This window comes from Phodopus roborovskii, unplaced genomic scaffold (assembly GCF_943737965.1).
Source record: "Phodopus roborovskii unplaced genomic scaffold, PHOROB, whole genome shotgun sequence".
In the NCBI taxonomy this organism is placed as follows: domain Eukaryota; kingdom Metazoa; phylum Chordata; class Mammalia; order Rodentia; family Cricetidae; genus Phodopus; species Phodopus roborovskii.
The window spans coordinates 10,608,813-10,630,081 of record NW_026126558.1 but is presented as its reverse complement, the minus strand read 5'-3'; the positions used below and the strand labels follow the sequence as shown (position 1 = coordinate 10,630,081).

At 46.4% G+C, this 21,269-nt stretch overlaps 1 protein-coding gene across 1 annotated transcript in view; it reads left to right on the top strand.

Annotated features, from left to right (window-relative positions):
* The first annotated feature begins 4,134 nt into the window (after positions 1-4,134).
* The window catches only part of Cdh13 (cadherin 13), a 967,076-nt gene continuing 949,941 nt past the window's right edge, over positions 4,135-21,269 (top strand). The window contains exon 1 of the mRNA XM_051201850.1: positions 4,135-4,413. Within this exon, the coding sequence (XP_051057807.1) occupies positions 4,369-4,413 (45 nt within the window). The 5' untranslated portion in view covers positions 4,135-4,368. The remainder of the gene's footprint in view (positions 4,414-21,269) is intronic.

Here is a 21,269-nt window from a genome sequence, read left to right as displayed (position 1 = left end):
AACTGAGTGACATAGAGAGAGCACAGAAGGCTCTGAAGAAACATAAAGTGGCATTCATTCTGCCTCAGGAAAAGCAGGCGCTCCATTGACCAAGATTTTGGTGTTAAAGAGACCTGAAGGATGGTGCACCTTTTTAGGATGATAGCCTGGTTAACATTAAGACTTACTGACTAGTGCATGTCATGAACTCCATGCTTCCCCAGCACACCCATTATATTCCAGATTCTTCAGGCATTCTGAGAGCTGTTTCTCTTCAGTGGAATGTCTATTTATCTTGCCATTGTTCTGTTATAAACAACAGCACAGGCAAAATTTGAAAAATGTATCTCTGCTAGACTATACACCCACTGCTATCAGTTCATAAGAGTAGGCACATGTGCACATACATACACAAACACATACACACATCCCATGTGCCTGTGCACATAAATACACCATGTGTACATCCCTGGCCATCTGTACCCACTATGGAATGTATTCAGCCACATCATCCAAGCAAAGGAAATAGTCCCAACCCCTGGCACCCGCAGGAGGCAGCTGCTGCTGTTGGATGATCTGTCAGTTCTCCAGCCAAGTTGAAGTGCCTTGAAAGTGTGTTAACCTCCAAGGGGGTCTAAAGACAGTTTCACATCTGTGGCAATAGCTGGGCTTGGCCGTGGGCTGGGGTAGAGGAGGTAGAGTGGGGACAGGTAGAGAGCTGTGGTTCTCAGAACCAGCATTATTGTCTACCATTGATCAATCCACCAATCAAAAGCACCCCCCACCAATTAAGGGCCCAAACTGAAAAGAAGCTGAACCACTCAAACAAAAAATGGATTACCTTTTTGGAAGCCTTTTATCATTGGAAGCCTTGGTTGATTAAAACTCCATCCTATGCTTTATGACCAAATCACATTTGGTAAGTGTAGATGGAAGTAGGGGGGAAAGGTGCCAAGTAACATTGGCCCTTGCAGTCATCCTTGAAGTGTGACTGTTTGGAGTCCCATTTTATTGAATGGAAATAGAAGCTTAGGGTATCAAAGCTACAAGTTCAATGTAGGTGGAGCTTTCAGGTCTCTCTTCAACCCTCATCCTGCTGCCAAGGCTTTTCCTACCATTTTAAGTTTAGAGATCCAGAGACCACCATCGGTTATTAGGAGCACCCTAAGGCTTGAAAACACAACTCTTCCCTGCCTTGGCAAGTCAGTTGATGGAAACTGAGGCAACGAAAGAGTAAAAACCAGGCATCCTTATAGGCAGAACGTGGCTGAAGCTTTATTGCTAGAGAGTAGAAGTTTCCAGCACAGAAGCCCAGGGATGATAGTGAATGCTGGTATGTGTAGTGGGATATTCACTTTGTCTCCTTCTGTGGCACTGACCACGCCCATTGGGGGGTGGAGCCATGGGCGGAAGTGACCTGTGGAAGGAGGTCAGAGGGGGCCAGGAAAGGCTCTCTCTTTCTGGTGTGACTCGGACAGGAGAGGATCGGGATGAATTTCCTGGTGTTCATCTGTCTAGGTTGTAAGTTATTTCTCCCTGAATAAACATCTATTCGGCCTATTTGTTTATCCTGATCCTTATTTACCGTAATAGGTATGGGATGGTTAAGATTTCTGTCCACAAGCTGCTTCTGTCTTTGCTGAAACCATAAAACTCACAATGCCATCTGTGCTCCAAGACTCATCATCTCAGCTGTGTATGTGTGTGATGGATTTGAGCTCAGGCTAGAGAACTGCCCTTGGCCAAGCCAAACCATCTTATTCATGACTTGGAGGAATTATATATCTACTAGTCCAATTAGGACAAGAACCATAAACTTCTAACTCCACCAGGGCCAATTCTGAAGGGCTGTTCTGAGCCTGGGGCTCTGAGATGGACAGGACCTTTTTTGTAAGTGCACCTTCTTCGCATCTGTTTCTATGCTCTCTTCCTGCAGAAGTTTCCCTGAGAATACTCCCCCATAAAGGAACTTGCATGAATGCCCCTGATTCCTATTGCCAGGGAAACCAACCAACCTGTCTGTCAGTGGCCATGAAGCACTACAGCCTTGCAGTGACACATGTCACTCCCAATCACAACATCTTGGCTAGATCTGTTCACATGCCCCACCCCAGTTGGAAACAAGTCTAGCCCTGACATTTACTCAAAAGATGGAAGTCTGGATATATTTGGTGAGAGGCATTAAGGGTGATGGATTGGGCAAAGCACAGGAAGGCTGACCCAAGAATAATGGCAGAACATCAAATTATTAACTGAGTGCAGCTTTGGACCCTCTCTACTCTGAGATGGGCCTCCCTAGACAGAGCTGTTGTTATGGAGATAAGGCAAGATTGTTCTATTTCACCAGTGAACAATCACTTTGGTTTTCCATCCTCTGAACTGTGTGTGTTTGCTAATCTCTAGTCCCAGGACGCCTGGCCCCTGGTTGACCAGATGGCTGTTTTTCTAGACCAGAGACTAACAAAGGTTTCAGGTAACTTTTTTTTTTTGAATCTTTTACGACTCCATGCTTGCTCTTATCTGTGAACAGCATCATGGGTATGGATTTCTATGCATATGGCTGTCACACTGTCCTCTTATGTCATATCATTTAGTAAAGACAATATTTATTAAATACTCTGGGCAGATGGCGCTATTTAGGCAATTAGATGAACAGATGAGGCAGCAGTTTCCTCAGCAGCCTTTGTGGGCTCTTTGGGTAGCATTGCTGTCTATAGGGTGTGCAACTGGCTAAAACAACCAAGCCCTAGACAGGAAGAATTGTCATTAATGACCTTGGGATCATAAGCAATGACCTTATGACCAAAGAGCAGTCAAGGGAAGGATTTTAGAAAGTATGTCAGTTTACATGTGTGGAGAAGTCATTCATCACTGAATCCTCACTGTGATCTTAGGAGTTTGGGAGTTTTAACCAGAAGACACAGAGACACAGAGGGTCAGAGCAACTTGCTGCTGAGTAAACGGCTGGGGTTTCAACAAGCTAGTTAGGCTCCAGACTCTGGCTCTTCCTCACTTTCTGCAAGTTCTTGACTATCTTAGCCATCTGTTTTTTAATATATGACAATCACTATCTCCATGTTTCCAAGCCCTGTGGTGGATATTGGGCTATTTCTCAAACCTGCTGAATGTGAGCATGGTCCATTGCTCAGTGTTCTGCTATGACAGATGACATATAATGCATTTATAACAGTATTGAATGCAACTTATACACATTTCTACAACAAAAGTGATGCCACTCATTTTTTTTTTTTCATATTGCTAGGAAGCTCATATCCAAATCACAGCAAAGTAGTGTTTGTACACATTGTAGTTTTCTCAAGTTTCCTGTGGCCCAGATTTCCTATCTCTGGTAGTATAATTCCCTTTGTTGTAAAGCACCACAAGTCCTTTTAGGAAGAATGCTGCATGAAAATAAGGACTGTATACTGATTTAGTCTTAGATCTCTGCGAGGGAAGGCACATGGTTCATGTCCTTGTTGCTCTAATCTCCCAGGCTCCTCAATTGTAAAATTCCTTGAGCCATGGCTAGCACTATTCTGAGCCCTTGGGAATAGCTCAGGGCCTCTGAAAGGTCACATCCACAGGGGAAAAAACAGAATTTGCTCAAGTCATGGTTCTGGCTTTAGTGCCAGGTGCATGCTTGTGGAGTGGAGGCCAGTCACACTCTCACCTGAGCAGTTAATAAAATCTATTGCTCTTTGATGGATTTGTCCTGCAAGCTAGAATTGATCTGTCTTCTTTGTGATTTGTGTGATGGCAGAAAAACACCAAACACCACTGTGGCAGAGCCACTTTGGGGGGAGGAAAAGAAGAAAAGGATCAGGGGGACCAACGGCAAAGAAATCTACCAGCAAGGCTTTAAGGATAGTGAGGGCTGGGGCTGCCGGGGTCATTTTGTGTGATTTATTGGAAATAAAGTGGATCTTATTAACATTTTAATAAAGAGAATCTTTTTGCACTGTGTAAGAAGTGGCTGCCAGTCCCGGGTGCAATTTCAGTTCTCAGGGAAAGTGGAATCGGCTGGCATTGCCCAGCCTGATTTGTGAGGCTGGGCCCCAGGAGTCCAAAAAAAAAAAAAAAAAGCAGCGTGTGCCGCCTCCTTTCCCTTTCTCTGAGGCTCTAAGGGGGCTCTCCCCCCGCGAGGTGCTCGCCCCTATCTGCCATGCAAAACGAGGGAGCGTTATGAAGGAATCCGTCTTGTAAAGCCATTGGTCCTGGTCATCAGCCGCTACCCAATGCTTTCGCGATGCTGCCGCTGATCTATTTGGGAAGTTGGCTGGCTGGCGAGGCAGAGCCTCTCCTCAAAGGCTGGCTCCCACGGAAAATATGCTCAGTGCAGCCGCGTGTGTGAATGCAAACGCCGCCAGGCGCTTCTTCTAGTCGGGCAAGATGCAGCCGAGAACTCCGCTCGCCCTGTGCGTTCTGCTGTCCCAGGTAGGGAATGCGAGCCATTGGCAGTGTGCTCCGCACCAGCTTTCTGCATTCGGATCGCCCTGTTTGGTGATGGCCAGAAGCGATTGGAGGGTCGCGGGGCTCCTGGCGCGGCCGTGCAGACAGACCAGACCGGGTTCCCTCAGATGCGAGGTCACCCCCAGCTCCGATAGATACTAGGGGGGCTGACTCCTCATTGCTAGTCTTAGTGAGAGTGTGTGTGTGTGTGTGAGTGTGTGTGTGTGTGTGTGTGTGTGTGTGTGTGTGTGTGTGTGTGTGTACAAGCTGGTTCTGGGGAGGATAGAGCCTTTTTGCAAGCAGGGGCGACATCCTGGCTGACATCAAGTGAGGTAACTTTGGTTCGCCTCCTCCAGAATCTCGTGCATCAGATACACACTCCTTTCGAGGCAACTCCTGGGTATTGTGCTTGCCATTTAGCCCAGCGTCTTAGCTGGGGAAGAGCCTTTGCTTTCAGGATCGCGAGCTGCTGGGCTGCTGGGCTGGTAGAGGCCAGAGCTGGCATCACTGACTTCCCAGGGCGCTCGTCCTCTCTTCGCTCAACCCGGCTAGTGAGCTGCAAGGCGCCTCCCGCCAGCGGATCTCCGCAGCCGGCTGCTGCTGTCTTTCAAAGCACAGGCGCCCGCCTTTCCGCATTGGGGTCTACTGGCTCTCCAGCCCGGGGCTCGGAAGGGCCTGAGCGCGATCCCCTCTCCAGAGTGTAGGCCCAGTACCCCAGCTCCTTGGGCCCCTATTGTCCAGCCAGCTGGAGCTCCTGCCCGAGCCCAGGCTACTGCCTCTGTTGTCTTCCTGGGCGGGTGGCGCTGAGTGCAAGGAAAAAGTTCAAGCCTCCCCACCAGGCTGCAGCTGCCGGCTAACCCTCCAGATCGCTGCGGTGCCAGGGCTGGGATGGCAGAGCAGGAGAGGCGTGCCGGGGGCTCTCCCCAGCCGGGCTGAAGATCAGAGATCCCTGGAAGTTTGAGTGTAGGAAAGCAAAGCTTAGGGGACAGGCAAGAGGCATTGGAGGCTAAGGGGGCACGCCCAATACTCCCCTGAGGACTGAAGCTCCAGAGAGCATACTGACTCAGACCCTCCTTGTCATTTTAGGCACCCTCTGGGACCCAGAGCTAACAACCTACAAGTGGGTGAGAGCAGAAGTATAGGGTCATGTAGAAAAGAGTGGAGGAGAAAGGGAATGCCTGAGGCATGGGTATTGAGTTTCTGGCCAGGATTCTTGGAAGCCAGAGGAAAAGCCACATGGTTGAGCAGGGAGTGGGAAAGAGGAAAGAAAGTCAGGGTTCTATAGGTATCTAAAGGGGAGATGGCTGCTGGAGAGGCGCTAGCACCCCAGAAATGCAATGACCATTGAAACGACTCTGTGTGTGTGTGTGTGTGTGTGTGTGAGAGAGAGAGAGAGAGAGAGAGAGAGAGAGAGAGAGAGAGAGAGAGAGAGAGAGAGAGAGAGAGAGACCCTGCCAGGACCCAGGACCCTGAGTAAGAGTGAGATACGAATTGCTGGTGCTGGCCAGGCTTGTTCTTCCGTCCTGACTTCTGATATCTCCTTTAGTGGACACACAGTCCTAGGGTCCACACAGTTGTTGCTGCTTTCCTATTGGGATTTGCCTGCTAATTCTCTAGGGTTCCTGCTATGGATCCTATGCTTGTTTTTGAACCAGAATTTTACATCTTCAGGGCTCTCACCATCCCAAAGGTAGTGGTTGTCTGACCCCCAGTTAGCAAGGTGGGGCAGAGCATACCTGGGTAGAAAGATCCAGGCAGATCCTTCCTGACATTTGCTGCTAATAGAGTCGCCATGGGCAAGTTCTTCACCCTATTTGAGTTTCCAGGTTCTCCACAGTCCAAGAATCCATTGCTATCAGCTCTGGGCTGCTGGCTGGACAAGACTTCGTGGAATAGGCAGCCTTAAGCCATGTGTTTCACAAAGCCCACCACCCTGGGAGCAGGTGGCATCTGGGGCAAAGACTTTCATAATTCTGTGTCAGAATGCATTTCTTCTTCAGGGCTCATCTAAAATGATGCTTTTCTATGAGCAAAGCAGACTGAGAGAGCCTAGGAAAGCCAGGGCTGGGGTGAAGGGCTTCAAACAGGACACCTTCTCAAAGCAACCAGTGTGTCTCCTCCTGCAGGGCAGGCTGGCACAGGTGGCTTTGAAAGCACACTTAGTTGCTTCTGAACTGGAAATAAGTGGCCAACCCAGAGGGGCTTATTTCTCTCTTTGATTGTTGTTCATAATCAGAGCGCGAATCTGAATCTGCAATAGGATGGTAAATGATGTTCTCCTGGAGGGAAATAGTCCATACCTTCCACCTGTGCAAGGTGCAATGGAGTTCACCAGCAAGGGGCTTATGTGCAGGGGGTTCTTTGTGCCATCCAGAAAAGTGGGTGTGTGCATGGGAGGTCTTGGAGTCTCTGAGTCAACAAGCCTAACCCAAACTTTCACCAGGCAGAAAGAAAACAGAAGAAAGGGGAAAACAATGAGATAGAGCAAATTAGTCATTGCCCTGCGGAGCCAGGGCAAGCCTGCATGTGTTTTTCCACACAGTCATACATACGGCGGGCACTGGGCCCAACTTGGAAGCTATCAGCCCCTGGATGCTCATTGGCAGACTTGCCACTTTCCAAATTCAGGAGGATTGGGGATTGGGGGCTTCTAAACAATAATGGCTAGAAACCCTCTTTGCTCTCCTGGGGTGTTCAGGGAAAACCTGTCCGGAAGTAGTGGCTAGAATTTGGCTACTGTCACGAATGTGCAACAAATGAAACAGAAGTGTGAGTTAGAAATTCCACTGTGGATGGGATTGCCCACTCCCATGAGGCAGCACTTCCACCCAGCCCAGCTTCTTACAATGCATGAGCAATCCCCCAAGAATTAATTTCTAGGGAGTGGCTCAGGTCTGGAAAGCTGTCTCTCCAGAGTGCCCAAAAGTATTCCATGGGACTCTGTGCTATTGGTTTACAGTGGAAAGTTGTTTCTGAGTGGTAGCATCTTGCCTTTCAGTACTTTAAGGGAGTCTCCACATCTTCTCATGTGGCTGCCACTCTGCCTGCTCTATTTTAACTGAGACCCTGGTTTATGTGCACAGCCTTTCTGATGGGGGAGAGACTCTGAGTCTGAGGGGGCACCCCCGGCCTGTGGCTTCCACTTGCCAGCCTGCACTATTTCAGAAGTTCCCAGGAAACATAGAAGTAGAGAAAGTTTGATTCACAGCGGTGAAAGTTCACATGTCTAAACATCATTATAAATATTTTTAGCAAATCCCAAAATAGTTTTAATACAGTACTAGGCTGAATATGTGACCTGGATTTGTGTAATTTCACTGAGTTACTGGAAGCCTTCAAGGTTCTCTTAGCAGATCTTCCCTCCCCCTGCTTCTTCCCTTTTCCTCTCTGAGCCCTCCCAAATAAAATCATTTCCTTCTGGAAGTTTCCTACATGTGTTAGAGTGAAATCACCTGCCCGTCCCCCCAAATTCATGCCCAACCATGGTGGTCTTCAGGTGCTAGGACTTGGCTGTGGCTACCTGAAGTTAACTCTCTAGATGAAGGGAGAGCTCAAGTCTTGAAAATCTTAGCTTTCCCTTCTGCCTAAAAAGCACAGCTACTCAAGAGACCAGATAACTTCTATTTTGTGGAAGGCAAGGAAAAGCTATTCTTTCGGTTCCTACCCGATGACAGGCATATTATCTTAACAGCCTGAAATCATTCTGTGGCTGTGTGTGTGTGCACACATGCCCATCTTTGTGTGTTTTGATCTTGTTTTGTACCTGATGAAAATTTTTCTCCAGAAGGGGGCTCCATCCACAGCTTTACAAAATTCTGAGCCTGCAGCTGATATTCTGGAGAATTCCGCTGAAGTGAAGCAGGTCCTTAAAATGGAGACACTTTTTGTTCCGGGTTTTCTACTACACACTCTGCCCTGGATGGGAGTGTCTATCATTTCCCATTGACTTTTCATCCTTCTCTGTCCCTTTCTCCATATTGTTGTGGCCTCTATTCTATCTTTATTCTTCCACCCTGTGTCCCTAGAGGGTGAGTGCAGGGACAAGTTTCAAAGGACTTTGTGGACAATGCAGTATGGACTAGGAGGAAGTTTGGACATTTCCTGGCATTTTGATTTTGGTTGGACCTGGCTTTATTCTTTAGGTAGCAGAGGCAGGAACCATTCTGCCTGAGAAGGAAGATAATTTTTCGCCAAGACACACCTGCCAGAAGAGTGAATCCCTTGGTCACAGCTTGTGCTCCAGCACCTCTTGAGTAGGAGAGGGAAATATTCATCTGTCATCCAATCACAATGATGAGTCAAGTAGAATCAAATCAAGTAGCCAGAGGCTTGGGCCCTCCTTCCATTTAGCTGTCAGCGAGGTGTCTGGATGCCCTGGAGAATCTGGCCTCCTGAGGAACGCTGCCAACACAATTCCCCATGGCCTAGATACAGGATGGTGGCTGTGTCCTAGGACTAAGGATGAGAGTTCTGGTTTAAGGTTAATGTGCAAAAATGGCATCTCAGACTTGTTCCCATCTAGCCAGATCCAGGGAGGAGACCGTCTGAGGGTTAGCCAAGTGAACCTAATGCCATTTGTCTCCTTGATGGGATATATCCCAACTCTTCAACTCCAGTTTCTGGGCAGGGATTCAGACTGGCAACTGCTGGTCAGCTTAAACCCATGGAGGTAACTGGTGGCTCCAATCTTCTAAAATTCATGCTATCAGTACACTTAAAAGACAATCCAGATTTCCTGTATTTCTTGAAAACACCTAGGCCATGTCTATTTAAGGTCTCTTTCCATGTGCTGCTGGTTGGCACCAGCTGAGTCACTACCGCTCTCTTCAGGAAGAACCTGTGCATACACTACATATTCACACAGGAATAGTGGCACACAATAATGATGGCGATGAAAAGGAGGAGCGAGTGACTTTTGGATCCCTGTGATGAAATGCAGATGTGTGCTTTGCAACCCAGACAACCCCTCATCTCCCAGAACATTATTGTAGATGTTGTTGGGGATGAATAACACCCAGGCCATTGCTATAGTGCATCCAAGTTCCTGTGCACCCTGCTATGTTAGAGATATGGTATATGTGAACTCTGGTATATTATGCCCTCAACATCAAGATGCAACAACAGCCAGGAGGCAGGAGCAGGAAGCTGAGAAATCACATTCTGAACTACAAGCTGGGAATGGAGGAAGGCTATGACCTCAAAGCCCGTCCCCCGTGACAGCTTCCTTCAGCAAGGCTGCAATCACTCCCCAGACAGTGCCACCAGCTGGAAACCAAGCATTCAAATACCTGAGCCAGTGGAGGATATTTCTCATTCAAGCCTCCACATGGCTAGTGCCGTCCTGAAGCTGCCATGATGTTCTGTGTCTGTTTTGAACAGCTGATGCCCTCTGCAGCCCTGCACACAGTGTCAGTGCTGTGGCTGAGGGTCTCTAGCTCCATTAACACTACAGTAACTCACGTGTCTCATCCCACTGTAGTGGACAGGCATAGGAAGACTTCTGCTTGCCACAGCCACAGGCCCTCCCAAATGAGGGTAAATAGAACTAACTACACATTCTAGAAGTAAAGTGATTTTTTTTTCAATTGCCAGCCAAAGTCAAGTTTTTGAAAATTAACATTAGCAATAGGCATGTGTTGGCATGTCACATCTAATTTCCAAGAAGCCAGCCAGTGTCACCCACCGATCTGCTGCAGGGGCACAAAGACCCTGTGTCTCCCAGCTGAATACAAGCTGGACTGGGTGGAGGGCAGAAGCCCTGACACATGACCAGGCAGGGCCGGAAATGAGCTCAGCCTCCTGCAGAGCCTGGAGGCCTGCAAAGGAATGCAGAAGCCTTCATCAGACCTGCCTCCTGCTCCTCCAGGCTGATGTTTCCCTCCCAGGTGGCAGAGAACCATTTGTGCTGTGTGATACAGGACAGAGATGGTAGCTGTGTACTCTGGAAGAGCGTGCTTCTGGGGGAATCTCTCTGTCCGTCTGTAGAGAGTGTCTGGGCATTGCTGTAAAATCCATAGCTGTGATAGGCTGGGCAGGCTTACCCTGAACTGTCATGAACTGTGGGCATTTGGGGACATCTGACTCAGAGGTGACAAGTTATAGCCTGTAGGCTGGCTCTTGCCTGAAGCCTGTTTTTATAAATAGTTCATTTGGGCTGAAGCCATACCTATTCGTTTATAGAATTGTTATGACTGCTTTGTGCTTTAACAACAGAGTTAAGATTGCCTGGCCTCCAATGCCATCTGTCTCTTTACAAAAAAAAAAAAAAAAAAAAAAAAAAAAAAAAAAAAAATCAACCAGGCAAAGTGAGTACATAGAGACTTTTCAAAAGAGGTGTGGTGACAGCCATCAGGGATTCTCCATCCCTGGTCCCAAGACTGAAGTCAATTGACCTTAGGAGAACTCACTTTGGACTAGTGCACCCCCAAATAGCTAAGCTTTCTCTACATGCCCACTATGCTCTATGTAACACTGGTGTGTTTAGGGTCCTGCTGCTAATATGGCAGATTCAGTTTCTGTTCTCTTGGGGCTCTGCTTGGCAGGGGGGATCAATATCAATTAATGAATAATTTAAAAGCGAGACAACCATTACAAAGGAAAGCAACACAGTTATGTGAGGCTGTGCCACCACACATATTGTGCTTGTCTGTTTTTTGTTTTTGTTTTTGTTTTTTTAATCTTTTTCCTCTACTGAAATATCCATTCCATGATGGCACCTGCTGTTGTCATCTGGTTCATCCAAGTCTGTATCTCTATGGCTCTCAGCAGTGCCTGGGACAGAGTAGTACTCAGCAAACAAGGATGGATGAACAGATAGATACTAGAAATAAGAAAGGCAACAGACCCATCCATATAAAGGGTCTGGGAGGCTTCTCTGGCAGCCATATGCTGGAGCTCAAAGCTTCACAGGGATGTAGGTTGACTGAGCCCCAGGAGAGGGTAGGCATGGGAGAGGCATTCTAGGAAGAAGGCACAGACTGGTTGAAGACTCTGTAAAGAAGGGGACAGCCTAGGTGTGGTCAAGAGGTGGCAAGCCCTTGGCCTTTGTTGGTCACTTCAAGAGTGTCAGTGTCTCTTTCAAAGTGATGAGTAGCCATGAAGGCCACAAGGGAAGGATGTGGAGGGACATGACCTGATTTCCACTTTCAGAAAGTCATCCAGATTCAGTGCAGCAAGTATCTGGAGTGGGGTATGGCTTGGAGAAGATATTATGCCCTGAGCTTATTGAGGGGGGACATCTTGAGGAGAGGTGACATGTGAGAAAGACAGATAAGGGCATTTGTGGGGAGGACCTGTGGTGGCTGGATTAGAGATGTCAGACAAGGATAATGTCATTTATGGGAAGGATCTAAAGGGTATGGGGTGTCAGACAAGGGCTGAGGGTAAGGGATTCCTCTTCAGTTGACTTCTCTAATAAGAATTTGTCGCTCAAAGGCAAGCACAGGTGTTTGACATTACCTGAGCACCTGTATGTTGTCGAGGGAGGGGGGTAAGGGAGGAGAGTTGCTAGCCAAACCATGTAGTGCTTAGAGAGGTATCTGGACCCCATTATAAGGGTGTTCCCAAGCCCTATCTATGCCTGACTTGGGGGTGGGCACCATGGGGGCCTGGATATGTCCTTGATTAGAGTGACCTGGGTGAAGCTGCTACAATTAACCGATCTCTGAGACTTTTCATGCAAAAAAGATATTTGAGAGGAGCCTTGCCAGGCCTTTTAATGGTTTTGTGAACATTCAATCAGCAGCACTAGAAATATTTCTAACATGAAGCAAATAATGATCTAGCACTTTCAGAGTCATTTGGTGAATGCTAACAAGCCTTTCTTCCAGAGTTTGGTGTGTCGGCAGTGGCTTCCATGCTCTGAACACAGGAGGAGAATACCCAACCGGGTGCCAGGCAATGGGGCTTTGCTAAACACAGAACACCTGGCTCACTCGTTCTCTCTTTGCACCCCCAAAATCTAAACCATATGGTTTGCACTATTTGACCACTACTGTGGGTAGTTTCCATCCACCAACCTGTAAGTTCCCTAAAACATTCACAACGGGTGTCAAAAGTTATTATTAACTGACTCCCACGCACCGTGAACTTGGAAACTATTTCAAGCCCTTATTTCATTCACAGTGTAACCTTCAGCAAAGGAGACTTAGAGGGCTCATCTACAAAATGGACCATCTTCTCATGAGAATCAAAATGACAAAAAGGAAAGATGGGTGTGGTGGTGTGAGAGACCCTGTCTCAGGATCAAACAAACAAACTTAAGTGAGGGACGCATAGTACAATATGTCTGTAATCCCAGCACTCAAGAGGCAGAGGCAGGTAGATCTCTGTAAGTTCAAGGCCAGTGTGGCCTACGTAGTGATGGCCAGGCCAGCAGGACTGCCTAATGAGTCTGTTGCAAAACAAATCAGAACCCCAAAGAATCCCAAGGTGGATGGTACCCGAGGAAATGCACCCAGATTTGTCCTCTAACTACATACATACACACAGGTACATGAACAAACAGGCACTTACATGTTCACCTTCACACACACACACATTCATACACACATGGATCTGGAGATGCAGGGAGGCCTGATGAGTCGTGAAGATATTTACAAATGATTAAGGTCCTGAGCACTGGCAAGGAAACAGGTTCCCAGCCATCGCCACCACCACAACACACACACACACACACACACACACACACACACACACACACGACTCCACTGGTATACCACAGGCCCCTGTGAAAGCCCTGGGTAAGTTCTCAGAGCAGCTTTAAGACCGGTTTTAATTTAGCTCTTATTGGTGATTAGGGCTACATAACCTTAAGACTTTTTCGCTATTCAAATGTGTACTGGTATTAACCCTACATCATGGTTGGAACTTTCCAAATAGTGATGGAGTTACAAGCTTAGGTGTAAAGGATTAATCTGGAAGGTAACACAAGGACTCAGAGGTGAATGGGTGGAGACAGAGAGATGTAGGAGAAGGGATGGCACTAAATCAATGATGACTGTGCCACTGGTGTAATATTGTCATGGGACATGGGCTCATGATTGCTGGGGTCCCACAGAAAAAATTATGTAAAATTTCTGAATCATCCCCCTGAGACCACCTGTGTCCACCTTCTGTTACTCTTCTCCTGGCACCCTGCTTCCATTCAGTCCTCTGTTGAGCCTTTGCTAGCCTTTGCTAGTGTGGTAGAGCACCCATGGTTTTGTAGGTTCCTGAGCAGAGAAATGGAGAAGCATGTGAGTGTTTGCCCTGGCACAAGTATGTGGTATCCCATTCACTATTGTTGGGAGTTCCTAGAACCTCCCCAAATAGAGACAATGATTGAAGGAAGGACTGTGGTAATGGGCATTCTTTTCAAATATTTATTGTCTACTTATTTTTCTTGTTATGAATGTATATGCAAGTCTACATGTGAGTGGGAGCATTGCAGGGATGGGTGTGCATGCATTATTTGTATGAATATACATGTTTGCCTATGGGAACATGTGTGTGTGTGAAGATGCCTGAAGCTGACATAGATGCCTCCTTTAATAACTCCCCACTTTATTTATTGAGGTAGGGTCTCTTCCCAAAGTCAGAGTTCACCAGATCTGGCTTGATCCCCTCTTTGCCAATGAGTGCAGGGATTACAAGGAGTTACAATGTCTACATGGTTTTATGTGAGTTCTGGGAATCCAAATCCTGGCCTTCAGGTTGAGCTTTATCAACTGAACCACCTCCTCATATGATGGGTATTCTTTTGAGACTTCTGATTTGAGGTGAGCCCACATGTCTAGATGGTCACATTGTGCTAAGACCCTGGGTTGTTACCTTAACTTTGTCTCTGATTCACAACATATATACACACTACTTTAAGACAATTAATGAGTAAGAAGGTTGGGGTGAGAGGAGTAGATTTTGGCTGTCTGGAGGACAGCACATGGGAGAAAAGTAAAGCATTTGAAAGACATGGCCCTCTTCAATTCAGTAAGTCATCACTAGCAGGCATCTGCTAAGCATTCAACATCCTTCAAGGCACCAGGAATGTGCAGAAGTGAGTAAGGTAGACCAGATGCCTCCCAGTTAGCACTCACAGTGACACAAATGAGCAGAGGCACATATGCTGTCCATCAAGTGGCAATGAGTGTTATGAACTATGACAAAGCCAACAAGGGATGGGCAGGGAGAGAGGCTACAGCTACTGACTCTCTGTTGCCTGCTGAGTAACACATTACTATATCCCTGTTTCCTTAACCCAGTTCTGCCACTTCCTGACCCCTGTAATCATGTGGTTTGCATTCAAAGCAATGCTGTGAGTTTGTGGAGGACGGAAATGGTGCTTGGAATGGGTGTTGAACAAATGGAGTTAGTTGCAGCCTCATATCCAGCTTTGGACTGTGTGTTGGTTGGTTGAATTTAGCTAGAGCGATTCTTCTTTGTTATTGTTGATTTAATTCATCTGGAATAATTCTAAATTGGTATTGTTGACATACAATGGAGTTGAATTTTACTCAGAGGTTGGGTTATAAAGTCAGGGTTTAAAGCAAACACAGAGTTGTCATTAACCTTGAAATCTTTGAAGTTTCCCATTAAAGTGCAGTATGCATGGTTTTGTGTATGCAAGCCTGTGCTGTAATCAATATAGAAAAAATGTATAATGCATGCAGTCATGTACAGCACATAACAAAGAATACAGGCAAGATATAATTTCACAACATTTAATTGCAGTAGTTACATTATTCTTTTCCCCTCTTTCTTTCCCCCACCCCCCACCCCTGTGAAAGAACTAGATTTGTGATAGTTAAATGTGTGTATGATGAGACTCCTTGCACTCATTTAAGCTGGGCTCCTAATCATATGTTCCTCACCTGGCTACAAAGTAGGAAGAGCAAACAGTATTTTCTCTTTTGTATTCCACCTCATTTTTATCTCTTATCCCAGCCAGATGTGATGCTTCAGGGCAGGAGAGCTGAAAAAGCAAAAATAACAATAGGAGAAATGGTGGCTGTCTGTGTGATATTGACTCTGAATGAGGCTCCCTTGCATGTGCAGTATTGATGATGAGTGAGGTGACCTCCATGTGAGGTGTTAACTATGACTGACCCTCTATCTGGAGCTTTGAATGTATCAGCTCACCTAGTCATGTAAGGAAGAATCTACTCTGATTCCATTGCCCACATGGGGAAGGTCCTGCAGGCCCCATAAAGGTCACACAGCTTTAGGGTGGAGATTCAAATTCAGTTTCAAACACAAAAGGTCATGTGTTGTATGAGTCTTTGAAATGGAAGGAACTGTCCTGAGTAGGCAAACCCACAGAAACAGAAAACATACCAGGGCTTGGGAGGGACAGCATAGAGGGACTGTGAATGGATGTGGGGTTTCTTTGGGATGCTAGGAATGTTTAGAAATGGGATAGTAGTGGTGACCTGCACCCACCATTGCTATGAACATATGATCTGAACCCATAGAAATATATATTTTGATGGGATACAATTCCTGTTATTTTAATTGTGTCTCAATAAAACTAAAGTATGATTAGACAGAAAACAAAGCAACTCTGGGTCACGGTAGCCCAGGCTCAGGGCTCCAGGTACTTGGTGCCTGCACACACTACCTTTCCTGCAGGCACTCACCATAAATGGTAAGGTGGTTTGAAAGAAAATGGCCCCCAAAGGGAGTAGCACTATTAGGAGGTGTGGCCTTGTTGAAGTAGGTGTGGCCTTGTTGGAGGAAGTGTGTCACTGTGAGGGTGGGCTTTGAGGTCTTTTGTTCAAGTTTCACTCAGTGTGATACTCAGTCCACTTCCTGTTGCCTTCTGATCAAAATGTAGTCAGCACCATGTCTGCTTGCACACTGTCATGCTCCTTTGCTATGATGATAATGGACTGAACCTCTGAAATGCAAGCTGTCACCTCAATTAAATGTTTTCCTTTATAAGAGGTGCTATGGTCATGGTATCTCTTCATAGCAATAGAAACCCTAAGACAAATTGTCCCATTGCATTTTACTCCATGAACTTAGCCACAGCATAGGTATTAGTTACCTGTAACAGGGGTAATAACCCCAATGACAGATATTGGGGTTCAAGCTGAAGATCAGAAAAGCAAAGCAGCCAGTCAGTAGCTCTTAACTCTACCTCAGACTGAAATGGGTGTTCCTATCTCCACAAATCCTCAGAGTACAATCCTCAGAGGCAATATGCTCTCCACCAAGCCTCAGACTGTATTCCTCTGATTCCTGTCTCTTCCTGCCTTATATTCCTCTCTCAGCCCAGCCATATCACTCCTGTCTCCAACTCCCTAGTGCTAGGGATAAAGGCATATGATCCCAAGTGCTAAGATCACCTTTGTGTGAGCTGTCTCTCTTTTAGACTGGATTAATTTTGTGGCCTTGAGCTAACAGAGATCTGTCTGCCTCTGTCTCCTGAGTCCTGGGATTAAAGGTATGTGCCACCACTTCCTGGACTCTATGGCTAGCTAGTATTGCTGCTAGGATTAAGGCTGTATATTGTCACTGCCTGGCTCTATGGTTGTGGCTTTATTAAATCATAAACAGTATATCACCACAGTTAACCATTTCTCATTGCTGCACCCAAATACATGAGACGATGCAATGTACAGAAGGAAGGAATTATTTCGACTCAATTTCCAGGAACAGTCTATTATGGAAAGGAAGGCATGTTGGGAGGAGCATGAGGCAGCTGGTCTCATTGCATCCACAGTCAGGAAGCAAAGAGAGATGAATGCAGGGACTCAGCATGTTTTCTCCCTTTTGCTCCATCCTGGACCCCAGTGCAGCCCATAAGACAGTGCCAGTCACATTCAGGGTGGACCTGACCTCTCCATTTGACCTTTCTGAGTAAACTGTCACAGGCAAACCCAGCAGTGTGTTTCCAAAATGCCCTTGGAATTTAACCATCACACTGTCCTATCCCCTTTGCTTTAGAGAGACAAAGGTATGAGAAACTTGGTGTATGCAAGATGCAGTACCAGGATCAAGAGCTAGATAGCTTGGACTCACTCTTACTGGCAGCACAGATTTTTCTTAGGCTGGATTCATCCAATTACAGTCACCTGTGAGGCCTGGGGCTGCAGGTAACCAAAGCCCATTAGGAACAAAGCCAGGGATCTTGGCCTCTCTTTTGCTGATTTGTAACATGCACCAAGGATCTCCTTCACCTACCCGATTGTTATTCCAGCCCAGGCTTTCCATTGTAGGGAGCTGGCAGGAACCCTTGAGACTAGAGGAGGAAGAAGTTCCTTACCCCAGGCAGCTCAGAAAGAGTGGGGATGGGGGAGGTGGGGAGGGGAGTGAAGGGCTCCAGCATGCCCTGAGCACAAGCACTGCAAACTTGGAGCTGGCAGGTCTTGCCCTTTACCCTTCTTTGCTAAAAACCATAACCATTAGATTACATTCCTAAAGCTACCCCACCCCCCCAGGTCTGTTCCCTGATTTGGCTACTAACTCACCCTGAGGCAAAACATCAAGGTCCAACAATTAAAATTCATTATTTGGCTAGCATATCCAATCAGCACAGACATCTCTTTTTCCCCTCTAAAAACCACACTCCATCACAAATGGCGTCTCTTGCTTTTCTTGTTTGCTTTCACTTGCTGCTGCTGCCTTTGCACCCTACCCCCCACTGCCACCCAGCCCCTCAGGGGTAATGAATCTGCTTTGTGCTGAGAATTTGCTGTCTGGGTATGTTTTGTACCAATTCCAGGATGCCAACCTCCCTTACATAGGGGGCAGGATCAAGAGAAGGGAATGAATGAACTTGGTTGGCATGCTAACTGGAATTATGCTCAAGTTGAAAGCATCTTCTAGAAGGATTCATGTTTCAGTGGAAAACTCCTACAAATAGGACAGTTATAGGAAGGGACCCCCTGGGGTTCTGGTGCTTATATCCAGGACTCACCACTTTCCCACTTAAGGACACCACCTCCAACCCTTTAGGGTCTTGCAGTTCCCAGGCCCCCACACTGTGGGATGACTCTCCTTGCCCTCACAGATTGGTTAGCTATTTGCATTTTCTTCTGTGTATAAGTACATAGTGACCAAGTCATTAGCTATAGATAGCTATGCCCAGTACAATCAGGAAGGGCAGATATGGGCTAGTCTCCCAGCCAGGCTCAGGTCAGTGTGTGTTTGCGGCTTTGTAAAGGCACAGCTTGGGGACTGTGCCTTCCTGGATCTGCATCTCTGAGGAGCAGGTGTAGTTGGGTTGGGAGCTAACTACTGGGGACATAAAGCTTGGAGAGCTTGTGATCTAATCTCCAGTGTTAGATGAAAGAGTGTTAGCTTTGCTTAGTTCAGTGTGTATGTGGATGTCTTACCCACTGAGCCATCTCTCCAGCCTCTTCCCCTACTTTTCTTTTTTTTTTTTTTTAAATTATTTATTTTATGTGTACAGCTGTTTTGCCTGCATATATGTGTGTGCACCACATGCTTGCGTTGTGCTAATGGAGACTAGAAGAGGGCATCAGATCTTTTGGAACTAGAGTTACTGATGGTTGTTACCTGGTATGTGGGTGCTGAGAATCAAACCTGGGTCCTCTGAAAGGGCAGCCATCTTAGTTGCTGAGTCATCTCTCCAGCTCTTCCTTCCTCTAGTACTTAGACTTTCCTTAGAATAAGTAAAGCCATGTGAAGGTTTGATTCTGCTCTCATTGACCAGTTTTCTTGGTGTGCTACTTTGTAGCATGCTTTGAAGAGACACTTGGTCCACAAGAGGGCTTTGAAGGGTTGTAGAAAACATGGTTGTATTGTGTGTTACTCTGATAAACTTGGGAGTTGCCCAGAGAAAAAAGAAAGGTAGAGGTTGATGCCTCTACACATGGACATTTCTGAGACTTCAGTGAGCATTGGAATCCCAAGGGCTACATCCTCTTCCCAAACCTCTGGGTGTAAGGAAATATCTCAGGATAGTCAGTCATAACACACACAGTAGTAAGCAAGCTGCCAACATCTTAGATATGGGCCCTCAGAAGGTCTTTATCTTATGTCAGCACCATCAGCAAGCCTCCAAAATACAGTCTCCAGTCTGAAATGAGCCACCGTGTTTGTGGTAGTTTGAAAACTGGAGGAAGTTTCTAGAATCTCTTTGGGTATTGTGAGCCCATCAGGAAGACTCCTTTGGGTGTCATTGTGAATGTCTGAAGATGCTCTTGACATCTATTTTGATTGCTTGCAAGTGAAGTGAGGTCACCAGGAGTAACTGCTCCTGGCAGCACTTTGCAATCAGTGTCTGGAGAATTGTAAGATGGGGGAATAGGGTGTTGCTGGCAGGTAGCAGGCAGAAGCTGGAGATTCTGTTCAACACCCTACAATAATCAGAAACAGACTCTACAACCATAGCTGTAACCCAGATCATAGTCAGGCTAAGGTAGAGATGCACTGGCCTAAAAGCACAGCTTCCTCCCAGTCCAGAGAAAGCAGGAATGGTTTATTTCTCCCCACCCCTGTTATCACTGGGCACCAGCATCTAAAGTTGGGTCTGCGGAAAGATAGCTGGCAGCAAACTACCATTTGCATTTAAGGTTTCAAAAGACAAGAGTGTTCTCTGTTACTCATTTGTAAGGAAACTAGTAAGATACCATGATGACTCCAAAGAGTGTTTGGGAAGCACAGGTATGGCAGAAGAATGTTAGGATAAGGTTTCAGAGTTAGGTTGAAAATGGTTAGTGTGCAACATGATGCTATCTTCAGGGTCTTTGTACCATGGGGTAAAAAGTAATTGCACCTCTAGTAGACAAAGTTGACCTCAAAAGCCTGAATTTGATCAGAGCAAATGAGAGGAGGGCTGAGAACTAAGGCCTCTACAGAGACTATGTGCCCAAGCTATGGTCAATAGGTCTTATTTTCAAGCTTGGGATAATCTTTCTGACATTTCCAACACATGGAGTAAAGACATGGAAGGCAGCTGAGGTCCAGGCCGTAGAAAGAGGAGGAAGTTACAGGAATTCCAAAGAGCATGGAGAAATTGCATTTCTTCCCCCATCTTTGATAAAGCCTGAACAATTCTGGGTTCTTCTGTTTGGCACTATGAGGTATTTCTTATCACTGTTCCATCTACAGATGTTACAGAAGAATTAGATGTGGCAGTTACAGGTGTGGTTGGAGGGAGGGGAAAATAGTAAGAGGTCAAGTCCACAGTGGGAGAAATAGAACCTAACCAGAGAAAGAAGGGATGGAGTTTAAAGAAATATTCATAACATGTTCAGGAGGCAATGGAGACAGCTCTGAGAGTTGGTCAATGCAAATGCATGGTGAAGAAATTGGATCGGTACAACAGGGTGATAGCTATTAATAGTATTGCTGTTATTTTAACCATGAGCTCTTCTGATTTCTGCAGGAAGTGCCTGGCAGGACACCATGGCCATTAAGAGTTATGGACCTTGGGGAGAAGGCAGAATTACAGTTTGAATGCCAGCCCTACCACTGTGGGCCTGGAATGCCATGGTCAAGTGACTTACACTGTACCGCTACTTGGGAGCCTATAAAATGATGACAATGACCCCCATCTGATATCACTGCTAGGGGTATTCTACTGTACCTTGCAAACATGTGGTCTGAAAAACAGCAAGACCCAGAAAAATAGAAGTCGACTGTTTCTAGTGTGGATGGGATGAATAGGCATCATGTGGGTTTGCAACATATGTGGCATATCAATTTTAGTTGGAGCTTTCCCCCAAAGCAAGTTGTGAGGGGAGGATTTGAGTGCAGTGGAGTCATGTGGGAAGGCACCCAAGGGGAAGGGAGGAATCAGGAGAGAGGAACAAAGGGGAATAGCAACCCAAGGGTGCTGTTATTCAGCCACTTACTAGTGGGTGTCTGGGGCTTAATTCTCCTGGGAACCTTTT